The sequence below is a fragment of the Diorhabda carinulata genome, chromosome 1 (genome assembly GCF_026250575.1).
Source record: "Diorhabda carinulata isolate Delta chromosome 1, icDioCari1.1, whole genome shotgun sequence".
Classification (NCBI taxonomy): Eukaryota; Metazoa; Arthropoda; class Insecta; order Coleoptera; family Chrysomelidae; genus Diorhabda; species Diorhabda carinulata.
Window position 1 is genome coordinate 18,769,182 of NC_079460.1, and position 14,407 is coordinate 18,783,588.

The 14,407-nt window shown below is 31.8% G+C and overlaps 1 protein-coding gene across 1 annotated transcript in view; it reads right to left on the reverse strand.

Moving 5' to 3' along the window:
* Window positions 1-12,483, reverse strand: part of LOC130897070 (dual specificity tyrosine-phosphorylation-regulated kinase 2) — a 31,126-nt gene extending 18,643 nt beyond the window's left edge. Inside the window, exon 1 of the mRNA XM_057805640.1 lies at window positions 11,094-12,483. Coding sequence (XP_057661623.1) covers window positions 11,094-12,053 — 960 coding nt within the window. The 5' untranslated portion in view covers window positions 12,054-12,483. The remainder of the gene's footprint in view (window positions 1-11,093) is intronic.
* Window positions 12,484-14,407: the final 1,924 nt, after the last annotated feature.

Below are 14,407 nucleotides of genomic sequence, written 5' to 3' on the forward strand. Positions count from 1 at the left end.
ATTAACACAATCCCATTTAGTGTCCTAAAAACAAACATTTTAGTCGTCTCACTTACACAATAGTCATACAGAAACTAGCGTTCAAAATGGCGAAAATTTTAGTGAGAATCTTTAAACGCATGCGCACACATATTTCCTCAGAAACCTTATCAAGCAATGATGCGTAATACTCTCCTGTTTTACCTTTTTTCGGGCAGTCGATGAATACAATCTCATGATTATCCTAAAAACGGTCACTGCTCCGGCTTATGAAACCATCTTTGCCTCGTCGTCAGTAAAGCCGATACGGCCATATTCGAATTCAGTCTCCTACAATTTTACGGTCATAAATGATAGTGCAGTCTCCATACACGATATCTAATTCGTCTTTCAATAGCGTAGAGGTTTTCATTGTTTCAAACACAAACATTTCATTGCAGTTCAATACTCATTTTATATATTTTCAGAAAAAACTTCATAGCGACACACACACACGATGGTCAAACAGAAACTAAGCGTCCAAAATGGCGGAAGTATTGAGAATCTCTCAACGCATGCGTACATAGATTTCTCCCTCCACCTCATCAAGCAATATTTCCTGTAATATTTATCTCCCCAATCACCAATTCAACACCATCCTCCGTTTCATAGAAATAATAAAACTTATTTTTGATAAATGACTTGAAAGTATGAATTTCCCTTTTATATTGACAAGTGATTTTTAGTTTTAGGTTAGAATACAATGAACTAAATGAAAATTTCATTTTGTCATTCCATTTGACCTACCATAATATTAATATGAGAAAATGTGAGCTGATGAAATCAGTTCAAAGTGAATTAGATCATTCGCAAAAGAAAAGTTATTTTGTTTTACCTTTTCGAAGATAGTCGATGAACACAACCTCACGATTATCCCAAAATACGATCACGTTTCCTGCCGTTGTTACCATCTTTGCCTCGTCGTTAGTCAAGCTGATACGGTCATGTTCGAAATCAGTCTCCCACAATTTCACTATCACAAATGATGGTGAAGTCTCCATACACATTATCTAATTCCCCTTTCAATTGCGTAGGGGCATTGTTTCAAACACAATCATTTGATTTCAGCTTAATACCAATTTTTTATTCCATTTTCAGAGAAAATTTCACAACGATTCACTCACACAATGGCCAAACAGGAACTAAGCTTCCAAAATGGCGGAGATATTGAGAATCTCTCAACGCATGCGCACATAGATTTCCCCCCTTCACCTCTTCAAGCAATCATACGTAATAATTTCCTGCGATTTGAAGCCTTCTTTTTGTATGAGACCTCAGATAATTCAAACTAATTTAAGAGTAGCTCATTTAATTCCACGTTCTATTTAATTTCATTCCAATAAGATAATTAAAATATTTACCTCTCTCATTATGGATTAAACACCAACCTCTGTTTCACGGAAACAACACCTACAGCTTATTTTTGACAGATGACAGAGTTTGAATTTCTCTTTTAATTTAACAAGTGATTTACAGTTTTAGGTTAGAATACAATAAACTGAATGAATATTTCATTTTGTCATACCATTTGACCTACCATAATGTCAATGTGAGAAAAAGTTAAATCAGATCATTCACAAAAGAAAAATTATTTTGTTTTACCTGTTTGAATATATTCGATGTACACAATTCCACGCTTATCCCAAAATATAGTCACTGTTAGGGCCGATGTAACCATCTTTGCCTCGTTGACAGTCAATCTGATACGGCCATATTCGAATTAGTCTCCCCCAATTTTACGATCACAAATGAAAGTGCAGAGTCTCCATACATAATTTCTAATTCCTCTTTCAATTGCGTAGGGGTATTGTTTCAAATACAATCATTTGATTACAGCTTAATACCAAGTTTTTCTCAATTTTCAAAAAATATTTCACAACTCACTCACACAATGGTCAAACAGAAACTAAGCGTCCAAAATGGCGGAAGTATTGAGAATCTCTCAACGCATGCGTACATAGATTTCTCCCTCCACCTCATCAAGCAATATTTCCTGTAATATTTATCTCCCCAATCACCAATTCAACACCATCCTCCGTTTCATAGAAATAATAAAACTTATTTTTGATAAATGACTTGAAAGTATGAATTTCCCTTTTATATTGACAAGTGATTTTTAGTTTTAGGTTAGAATACAATGAACTAAATGAAAATTTCATTTTGTCATTCCATTTGACCTACCATAATATTAATATGAGAAAATGTGAGCTGATGAAATCAGTTCAAAGTGAATTAGATCATTCGCAAAAGAAAAGTTATTTTGTTTTACCTTTTCGAAGATAGTCGATGAACACAACCTCACGATTATCCCAAAATACGATCACGTTTCCTGCCGTTGTTACCATCTTTGCCTCGTCGTTAGTCAAGCTGATACGGTCATGTTCGAAATCAGTCTCCCACAATTTCACTATCACAAATGATGGTGAAGTCTCCATACACATTATCTAATTCCCCTTTCAATTGCGTAGGGGCATTGTTTCAAACACAATCATTTGATTTCAGCTTAATACCAATTTTTTATTCCATTTTCAGAGAAAATTTCACAACGATTCACTCACACAATGGCCAAACAGGAACTAAGCTTCCAAAATGGCGGAGATATTGAGAATCTCTCAACGCATGCGCACATAGATTTCCCCCCTTCACCTCTTCAAGCAATCATACGTAATAATTTCCTGCGATTTGAAGCCTTCTTTTTGTATGAGACCTCAGATAATTCAAACTAATTTAAGAGTAGCTCATTTAATTCCACGTTCTATTTAATTTCATTCCAATAAGATAATTAAAATATTTACCTCTCTCATTATGGATTAAACACCAACCTCTGTTTCACGGAAACAACACCTACAGCTTATTTTTGACAGATGACAGAGTTTGAATTTCTCTTTTAATTTAACAAGTGATTTACAGTTTTAGGTTAGAATACAATAAACTGAATGAATATTTCATTTTGTCATACCATTTGACCTACCATAATGTCAATGTGAGAAAAAGTTAAATCAGATCATTCACAAAAGAAAAATTATTTTGTTTTACCTGTTTGAATATATTCGATGTACACAATTCCACGCTTATCCCAAAATATAGTCACTGTTAGGGCCGATGTAACCATCTTTGCCTCGTTGACAGTCAATCTGATACGGCCATATTCGAATTAGTCTCCCCCAATTTTACGATCACAAATGAAAGTGCAGAGTCTCCATACATAATTTCTAATTCCTCTTTCAATTGCGTAGGGGTATTGTTTCAAATACAATCATTTGATTACAGCTTAATACCAAGTTTTTCTCAATTTTCAAAAAATATTTCACAACTCACTCACACAATGGTCAAACAGAAACTAAACGTCAAAAATGGCGAATATAAAGCGAATATCTCAACCATATAAGTAATACATCTCTATGGACTGTTTCTATAAGAGGAAGCTGGCAACCGTTGCCTGGCAACGATTTTTTTATCCTCCAAGGTTCCAGATAGGTTCTCCGCATTCTCAAGCATGCGCAATATAGATAAAGTGTCTAGAACGAGAGGGGAAATTAATATTGTCGGCACCGTAACATAGGGACATTTATTCCCATACCAACTATCCATATAGAAGTATTACATATAGGATCTCAACGCATGCGCAAATATATTTCCCAACTTCTATTGATAAGTACTGACATCTTCAGGCTGATGTTGGAAGCTTACTAGATAATAGTTGCATATCTGGCAACAACACGCTGCCAGTTTAATAGAATTAGGAATTATAAACTTATATACATTTTCTTAAATTAGTTATTTTTAAAACCTTTCAATTTTTATTTAAAAATAATACATAGTAAAAAAAGGCAGATATTGTCCGATTACCTTGAAAACAGGTTGCCCCGAGAGAAGTGTGAAGTATATAAAATTAACGATAAGTACAGAATTTAACGTCACCCAAAAAACCTGCTACATAGAAATCAAAAACTGATTTTTTTATCAATAAAACGAGAAAATGATAACTGGCCAACATGCCGAACTAAAGAAGACTGAGCAACGATTGTGGAAGAAAGTAATTTTGTTCCATCTCGACAATACGTCTACCAATTCGTTTACAAGTGTTGCATAAAAAGCTCCAAAGTTATGAAAATCGATTTCACGATAATAACGAGGTGATAGCAGAAACAAAAAAGCTGATCTGGAGTGTATATGGCTAAAATAATAACATCTTTTTCATAGAATTGTCAAACCGCCCTCGTAATTAAAAAAAATTTAATAAAAACAGATATAAAACCACCTTGTACTCGTTAAGGCGTAAATCAAAACCTGAGCCCTTTCTGTAACAGCAAAATGAAGAAGAGCCACCGACTTAGCACCTGTTACTTCCTGCTTATATCTATAACTGTACCACCGGTATGTACATCTGATATTCACTGTCCATTCACATAATGTACGGAAGTTGATGATTCCACAACGCAGAAGCGTTACAAGAAGTTTTTAAATAGGATTCGTATTCAATTTCTAAATTAATGTCTTTCCATCTAAATGAGCGGCTTCTTAAAAAAAAGTAACTGCGTCTGGGTATCTCAATAACAACAAAAGTAAGACTGTTTCAGATTAATGTAAAATATATTTCGGCAATATAGGGCCGAAACTTGGACATATAATAGAAATACGTTGCAAAAAATTCAAACGTTTATCAACAGGTACCTACGAGTTATATGCAATTTTTTTGGCCAATGGATGAATAATGAAGATCTTTGGAACATAACGTAAGAAGATACTTCAATTCATCTACAATTGCTACATTTATGCCAAACCGACCTCATCGTTTTACCACAGCTGCTGAAACACCCACAGGTATCCTTTTCTCCACCGAAAGCTATTTGACTTTGATGATAAAGATTAAAGTTTTAGTGTCTACTATTTCAATTCCTTCATATTTCTCTGTAGATAATCCCAAACCGAGAAATTCCCTTCTCTTTCCTCTGAACATTTAACTAAAACTTATGCCCAGATACCCAATAAAGAAATTATCGATACATTTATCGATTTGAATTTAGAGCCGGCAAAAAATTGATAATATGATCTGTTAATGAGCATCTGAATATCCTTGGAATCGTTTCACAGATTGACGTTGATATAACCGTTAAATATTAGCAAAAATTTGTTATTAAGTACTTTTGGTAAATCAGTTCATGATGCATATGATGTTAAAAATAAGAGATTAACATTACACGATATTTAAATTGCACAAGTGAAGGTATTGTTTTCAACTAATGAGACTTCCGTGAAGGGACAGAGAACTAAATAAAGCGCAATTTCAGTAGTAACCTGTCGATCTGATATTGCGATATATACGAGATGTTATCAAATATGTTGCGAAAGAATCTATAGCAGCGATTTCTTACGGTTCATCTATTTCAACTAATATGTATCATATCTTCATGTGTTAAGACAAGTAGTGACAGGTTTTAAATCGTTTAGTTTTGAAAGTCTTCTAGTATAACAGCTTTAGTGAAATTTGCAGTATCTATGGTGAAAAGTTGACAAAAGAATCTGGTGAAACATTAAAAGTTGTCTATGGTGACAATGTAGTGACTATGAAGACTGTTTCAAAGTGGTGTCACGGATTTGCAAGTAAAAAATGAGTCAATTAAGAGCGAAGAACAGTCGAGACGTTTTTCGATATAAAAACATTTGAAAATGTACAAAAAGTGGGCTGACTTTTTAATTGGTACACCTGATTCAGCACCATGTAACTTTTTGTCAAAAGAGAAGCGTTTTTTCTTATCAAATAAAGACTCTGGGAGGTAGAGAAAAAAATAACAATCTGTGTCTATGAAATATGCGCGCCACATAAGAACAGGTAAATTTTAAAGAAAGCTCCAAATATTATTAAGGCCCTGGACAACGCAAGTTGTTGAAAGTTTCAATAATGAACTATGATATTAAATTTTTAACTCTACATACTTCAATTCATCTACAATTGCTACATTCATGCCAAGCCCTTTGTCTACACCAGCGTCATTCTGGAAGGTTCTTGAACTATACTAAACATTTTTTCAACTTTTCCCCCATATGAGATACTCCTCCTTCTTTCTACCCTCCATAGTTATGACATAGCAGATGTAAGTTTTTGAGAAATGCTTCCAAATCAATTAAAATGTTCTGTTACTTTTTTAGAATGTTATCAATAAAATGATTCATAGTATTTTTGTTTGATAATTTTTTTGATTATGCTTAAATGATATCAAGAAAAAATAAATTATACAAAACCATAAATCCTAATTTTTTTTGACGAAACCATGTATCAGTGTAGTCTAATCGAGAGTGACTAATAATAAAGAACCTCCAATTTCTGTTGCCTGATTATACAACTGACATTTATAAGTTATGTGAACAATTTGCTTTTGATTACATGGTTAAATATATCCAAGTAGTAAAAATCAATATCGTCTCTAACGTATCATGCCAATAATTTAAAATATTCAAAATTTTCAACTAAAAATGTCATTTCAATTTTGTAATATACCTAGAATATTAGAGCCGGACATAAAATATAGTGTTATCTATGAATTTTCCAATATATTCTAGCAAACGTTCTTTACAAGTAGAAGACATGTTTCCAGTACAATTCAGTTTTTCCCAACTCCTTTAGAAAGTATTTAAATTTTCATAATATTAAAAAATTACGTAACCAAATTATCTTAGGCCAATAATTTATACCACTCCTCTGTAAACATTTCATAACACACATAGATACCACATTACTCAATGAGTCGTGAGACTAACTAAGAAAAATACTTTTTTGCCAAAAATCGATTTTAATCATCAATTTAACCTATTTCAAGAGCAATACAATCATTCCAACGCTTTCCTAACTTCTAGATGCGATGCTTGTAGAAGGATTTATCTTTTGCGTCAAAATAGGCTTCAGTTTCAGCAATTGCTTTTTCATTTGAACCGAATTTCTTGCCGGTGAGCATTTTTTTGAGATCAGCGAATAGCCAGTAGTCACTGGGGGCCAGATCTTGAAGCAATTCGTTCAATTCAACCATCGTTGTCATCGACTTGTGAATCGGCGCATTATCTTGGATGGTTTTTTCTTCGCCAGATGAGGCCGTTTTTCTTTAATTTCTACATTAAAAGGATCCAACAATTCTATGTAATATACGCTATTAAATGTCTATCCCTTTTGGAGATAATCTATCAACAATTTTCCATGCGCATCTCAAAATACTAAAGCCATAACCTTCCCAGCTGACTGTTATGCTTTTGAAAGCTTCTGACTGCATTCTACAATCATGATGATCTTTTGATTCCAGACTCAAGTGATGGATACATTGTCGCAAAAAAATCGGATTTATTACGTATAAACAAAGACGAGCACTGTTCTGAATAATCAACAAGTTGTTGTGAGTAAATGAGGCACCTACTTTGAAAAAAGCTTTCTTATGGTCAAATGTTCATGAATAATTGTAAACACACTGCCTTCTGATATCTTTATGGCCTCAGTTATCAGATGCAATTTCAATATACGGTTAAATATAATCAATTTGAGGACTTTTTTGATATTTTCTGGAGTAACCACCTCAATTGGACGACCAGAATGTTCACCATAATCGGTATCTGTACGACCACGTTTAAATTCAGCAAACTAATAAACAATAATGGTTATTTTCGATGGAACAGAGTCTGGATAACACTTTTGAAGCGATTGCTGAACTAGTACAGTATTTTTTCATCAAGAAGCAATGATAAATAAACACACGAAATTGTTGGAATCCATTGTTTCGAAAATAAAGTAGCTTCACTTAAATGGCTGTCATTTTTTTCTGACTAATCAAAAGGTCATGAACTTCCACACATAGCCTTTTGATTTTGAAAGTTGGTACTTCATATACGGTATATGACTAATTGAGTGATGTAATAAATATATTAGATTTTCATAAACCAAAGATTGGATCACTACTAGGTCCAAAATAAAAGTATCAGTGAAAATCTATAGAATGTTTAAATACTCATTTATCTATTCTGGAAAATATATAACTTCTAAAGAGAAGTTATATTAAATGACAATTAACTTGATTTATTGGATATAAGTGCCCTGATGTCGATGCAGAAAAATGACATACAATGTTCGCATTATCATTACAAAGGAATTTGGTTACAACATCTAACACTTGTATACACTGACGAAATTATTATTGCTTGTAAATCGATGATGAAGTACCAGTACCCCCTAACTAACATTGTTGCGAATTTCGGGTTCTAATGTAGTTAGACATAAACGCCATTTTTGATTGAGCTGGTGAAAACACCTATGTGATTGTCTGAATAAAAACACAAAAAAGAGAAATATAAATATCTTCCAAATTAGAGCCTATTTTCTACAGAAACTATTCTACCATTATATTCTATCTGAACAGTAGAAATTTAATTTTTCATTTCCTCACTGCCAATATCTCCAAACTACAGGTACAATTTGACTTCAAGAACTTTTGCATGATTTGTTATTAATTACTTGAAAAGAAACTAGATGTAATTTTTTAAATGGTTGTACGAATCAAAACAGAAACTTCTTTCTAATGGACAGTACCTACTAGTATAGTTTCTACCATCAAGTTAAAAAAAAATTGGATGAAGAATGAAGAGATCTCGCACAAGAGGTTTTCTACAAGTTTCATTCCTAAAAATTCTTAATATCATCTGAAAAATCTAATATTTACAAAAATTATTAACTGGTATTACCAGTAGATTGTCATTCATTTTATGAAAACTTGCCCCATGATGATTGAAATATTTATTTTTAAAGTCTGAATACCATTTTTTTGTTATTGTTGATTGGTTTAGGACATAATTTTAGATTTACAAATGGATAAGTGGAGGTATTATGACTAAGAATGTTAAACTTTTCACTGTACTCAAAGAAGAATTTTTTTGATACCAATACATGTTTTTGCACCCATAATATACCACCTAGTTTGCCTTACAATCATTAATCTTGTATAAATACAAGTTTTAACAAAATGCATCTTAGTTCCCTTGAAATAGATAGTATAGAGTATTATTATTCCATAATTCAATGTAGAATACAAATTTTACAATGTTTATTCCCGTAAAATTGCATTTTTGTAGATCAGTGTTAATGCTACTTCATTGTCGACTTTTAGATTAAAATGGATCAACAAAAAATGAATTCAATGGTACAGGGATATACTGAGGATGATTTAATGACCCTTTTTTTAATTGGATCAAGTTTGAAGTTATGATAAATCACAGCTTGAAAGTTTTCAGGTGATTAATTTTACAGCTTAGTCTAAAAGTACTTCAATATGTTCTGTTTACCTACAATGCGAAAAATGTCGAACTTCAAGATGACAATGACATAGTGTTCCTCCTATATATTACATTAGAATTATTGCGACACTATAAGAAACGCAATTGTTTCTGTTATGACATACTTTTAATTCATGTTCATTGTTTTTCAAAATTATGAAGTAAAACTATTGTACTTTATATTGAATCAATTATTATCCACTGAATTCAATTAGTTGCTACTTATATCATTTTACTTAATATAGGTACCCTTAGAAATTTTAGTATCTTTGAATGATAAATTTATTAACAATAGACTATTTGAATAAGTTTATAGCCCACATAAATATGTCATTTAAATATCAGCTGAATGAATAGAGATGATCATATAAAAAATTTTTATATTATGTTGAGAAGTTGCATCTTAAATTATTTATTAGTCATTTTTTAATTCAAGCATTCTTGCTTATCCTTTTTAATACTAATTTCCTATAGTTTCTCAAAACAAATATTCCACATGATTCTATGTAACGATTGAAGGATAGGCTAAATATTAACCAGATACAAATTTTTTAGCATACAAATCTTGTATCATATCATTAATTTTAATTAAACTACCTTTGTAATGCATTAAAAGCTATTGCACATTAAAATCTACTGAACTTTTATTCAAAAAAGCAATTTATGTATTCAAACCTGTCATTTATGTCAACTTCAAAGTAGATTAATTTTGTGTGTAAAATGCTCAAATTAGTATAATAAATTTTCTTATATACATTCTTAACATAGCTAACAACTCTGGAAGTATATTAAACAAACTATTTGAGAAAGAAAATCTCTGAATTGAAATCTCTTATGAGTATTTACTTTTACTAATTTAGTATTAGATTTTGCAAATAATCTGAACTATTTCAATACCACATCAAATTATAACCTTTAACAGTTTATAATATTACACATTAACATGTTAACCCTTAGCAATTGCTAAAGCTGAAGCCAATTTTGAGGCAATAGACAAAAACAAGCATGACATCCAGTGTTTTTCTTAGTTAGTCACACGACTTATGAAAAATTCCAGAAACTAATTTTTTTTTATTTGAGTTTTGTAAGTGTAATAAAATTGGAAATTCCTAACAAAAATTATCTATGTTTGTACTTATCTATGTAATTAGAAAATATATGGCAATTCCTGCAAAAAACCACAGGAGATAATATTTACATATTACATATTTTTAGTTGATTTAAAATTATAAATTTATGAATGGAATGAGATTATAATAATTAGTAATAATATCATGAGGCAAGCCACCTTTTAAAGATATAAAATATATATTGATAATTTGTGCAATCAGAACTTAAATAATTTGCTGATATTAAATGGTTAGAAGTAATCTTAGCTTCTTCTTAAGAGAAAAATATATTCAATTTGTAATTGCAAACAAACAGTATATCAAATACTTGTAAAATTAATGCCAGCCATTTATATATATTTTTATGAGTTTTCTATCATTCTAAAAACTTTATTCAATAAGAATTTGATATAGCTACTGATTGCAATTAATGCAATAATGTATGAATAAGGAAAATGATACATATATTATACCTACTCAAACTTACATCACATTTTTATCTCTTATCAAGGTTGCAAGAATGCTGATAACACCAAAATGTTTATTAATCAGGGTTGCTCTTAAAATTTTGTTGTTAATTATAATTTTTGATATTGGGTATTGATTACCAACTTATATTCTAAGTATGGTACAAAGTAATAATATAGAATATATAAATACCTTGAGACCACTTCTGCCCTGTTGTTTAAGTAATACATTTTCTGGTTTCATATCGCAATGGATGATTTTATTCCTATTAAGAGCATCCAAACATTGAAGTAATGAATGGCTAAATTTTCTAACAAGCTGCAAACTAAAACCTTGAAATTTGTTCTTTTTGATAAGTTCATAAAGATTGATAGAAAGTAGTTCAAATGTAATGCACATGTGATTTCTGAATGTGAATGAATCTAACATGTGTATAATATTCATAGTGTTATCTTTATCTTGTTTCCTCAAATGTTCTAAAATACGGACTTCTTCTTGTGCTTGTCTATGAAATCTTTTTTCATTTCTCACCATCTTTAGTGCCACATGCATATGATTTTTATGATCATAAGCCTTAACCACCTGTCCAAAAGAGCCTTTGCCTATCACTTTAAGAACCTCATATCTATAGGCTACATGGTCATGGGGAATGTGTATATAGGAGCCTTGATCATTGTCATAATCACAGTTATTTGGATTGCCAATAATACCAGGCCTTTTCTTTGCATTGGCACCAATAAAATATACTTGAGGATAGTTGAATATCTCATGATGTTCATAAGGTGTTAGTTTATTTATGTACAATTTCATAACCTGTTCTGGCGTTGCGACCATTGTTTTAGGTTTGCATTCTGTTGTTGTAACTGGATTAGCTGAAGTCTTGACTTGGGATAAAGATACACCTCTTGTTAGATGGGACTGCATACACTGGAGAACACAAGTGCCCCCAACTGATAGCTCTGGAAGACCAGCGGAATTTGCTGAAGAAGCTGTGGAGGCAGCAGGAGGGCTCTGTTCTTTAAGTGAACCTTTGTTTAAAGGTGGTAAACTTCCTCCACCGCCTTCTTGAATATAAGAATGTGATGAAATAGGAAATAACTGTGTTTTAGACATCGGCATTTTCACAGAATTTACCACAACAGCACTAGACATCTCTAGGGCAATGTTAACTCTCCAAGAGGTTGATGGCCAACCATTAGAGCGAGCCCGAGCACCCGTATCCGTAAAAGCACCGTGGCCACAAATCCATTCACCGGCCAATGCAATTATTGCTTCTTCGATGCAACACGCCACTTGACTTGATTTTCACCACTCTCCGATTCACGAAATTTCACCCCTCTTGCTTCGAGTATCCCTCGTTGATTCACACCACACCATCAAAACCAAAACACTTCAAATTTTCATATCACACACATTCTTCTATTCTAAATTTGTACTAATTTCTTGCCCTTCAACTATTTTTATTGTACTTTTCATTCGAAAACATTGCGATTGAAACAAAGGGTCATTGGTTACTTTACAGCCATATTTCCATTCTAGCCACAATTGACAGGTTTTGTAGTAGGGGACACAACAGAAAAGCGGAGGGGGCGCTCGCGCCGCTTTCTTTCGATCGACACATCGATACCTATCGTCACTTTTCGTTTCCTTGTGTTGAAAACCAGAGTCGTATCTTTGTGAAAAAGGGGATTAGTTTTGAACATTTATTATGATATAAACCAGTTTGGTTAGATTCTGCATTTACAGAAACTGATGTTTCATAGCTGTGTTCATATTTACAAAAATACAAAAAAGGACCTGAGATTTTGGATGCATAATTATTTATTCTCCGTAAGATTGAATAATATGTCGAATGATTTCACCCATAAAATTTCGAATGCGGTGCATAATTAAAATTTTTTAGTAGAAGCCTCAAAACATTAACTCATACTTTCTCATTATATATCAAGATGAGGACCAAAATTATGTATATATTACACTAATAAACTAATAAAATTCCTTTATAAATATAAATTTGTTGTTTTGATAAAAGAAAAATTTCGAAAACCAGTTATTCTCGGACGTCACGTTTTGTTCTACTTTCCTATAAACTTTTATAGAACGGATTAAAAATTATTTTCTTTGAAATAATACATTTACTAAACACCTCTCATATTATACCTAGATATGCCACTGCTTTACAGTTGATGATAATTTGATTGGTCAGAAACTTCGTCTGATGATACGTCAAAGTATATATTCCGCGGGTAATATGAAATTAATTTTGTGGTTTACGTACAACTGAAATTCGGTACATTGTCCTTGACTAAATATATGTGTAGGTCATTGAACTATTTTTAGTGTTTTCAACCGATGCAACCGATTATGTCAATATTCAAAAAACAGTAACAAAGATACATCAGTAGTAATTCAATTAAATGTTTTTTAATTATCCACATGTACAAAGCAGTATAGATTTTTCATATAAATTTTTTTAACATTCTTAAATATTAAATTGAAGTTGTTCGTCGACCCGTTTGCAGTTTGAAAATTTGTTGCATTACCGGTTTTTCGATGCAAGCAAAAAGAATAAAAAAGGCAGACAAAATAATGTCACATATTTAAATGTTAAGATAACTGTAAAATAGTTTAAAACTATAGAAGGTATTGTTGTGATTATATCAATGTTTTATAAACAATAGATATAACCAATAATTATTTTAGAAAGTTGCTACTAAATTAATGTGGGTTTGAATTAACACTTTATTTTTGACAAAACAAAGGTATACTTAGTTCAGAGTATGGTAGGTGTATCCTATTTTTATATACTTTAATATGAATTATTCTTAGCCAACATTTCAAACTGTTGATAGGACCAATGTTTGATGTATATTTGGAAGTAGAATAATAAAAAATGCATATATTCAAAAGTGGGAAGCAACAATATGTTTAGGAGTCTTCAAATAGAATCGTAAAGTTTAGTATCATCCTAACTCCTCTATTTATTAAACCAATCACGTTCACGACCACGATCTTTCCCATTCCACTTAGTCCAGAGATGGTCCAGAGCATTATAATAATCGTAAACCCAAGTGGAATGGCTTACGAGGCATTTTGAGCGTTGAGATAAATATTAAGTAATGTCAAAACAGAAAGAATAAAACGAAAATTTTAACAAGATATGTTATAATTTGTAAGTTATTGAATTTTTAGTGGAGTGGTTAACTAATTTACATTAAAGTAAAATCAAAATATCTTCTGCGGCGATAGTAAAATATTTATTGATGCTTCAAAAGTACTTATAATATCCCATATCGCATCAAATAATGAGGTAGATTCTCATGGTTGCTATCTGCGCTAATTCTTTCTACGCTCACTTCGACCACCTCTTGACAAGGAGCGTGGTGAACGTTAGGAATGGTCACAGAATATACCCTAACGGTACGGGCATATATGTAATACTTCCATATGGACAGTTTAAACGGGAAGGAATGCCCCACTATTAAGGTGTCAACAATATACTTTTT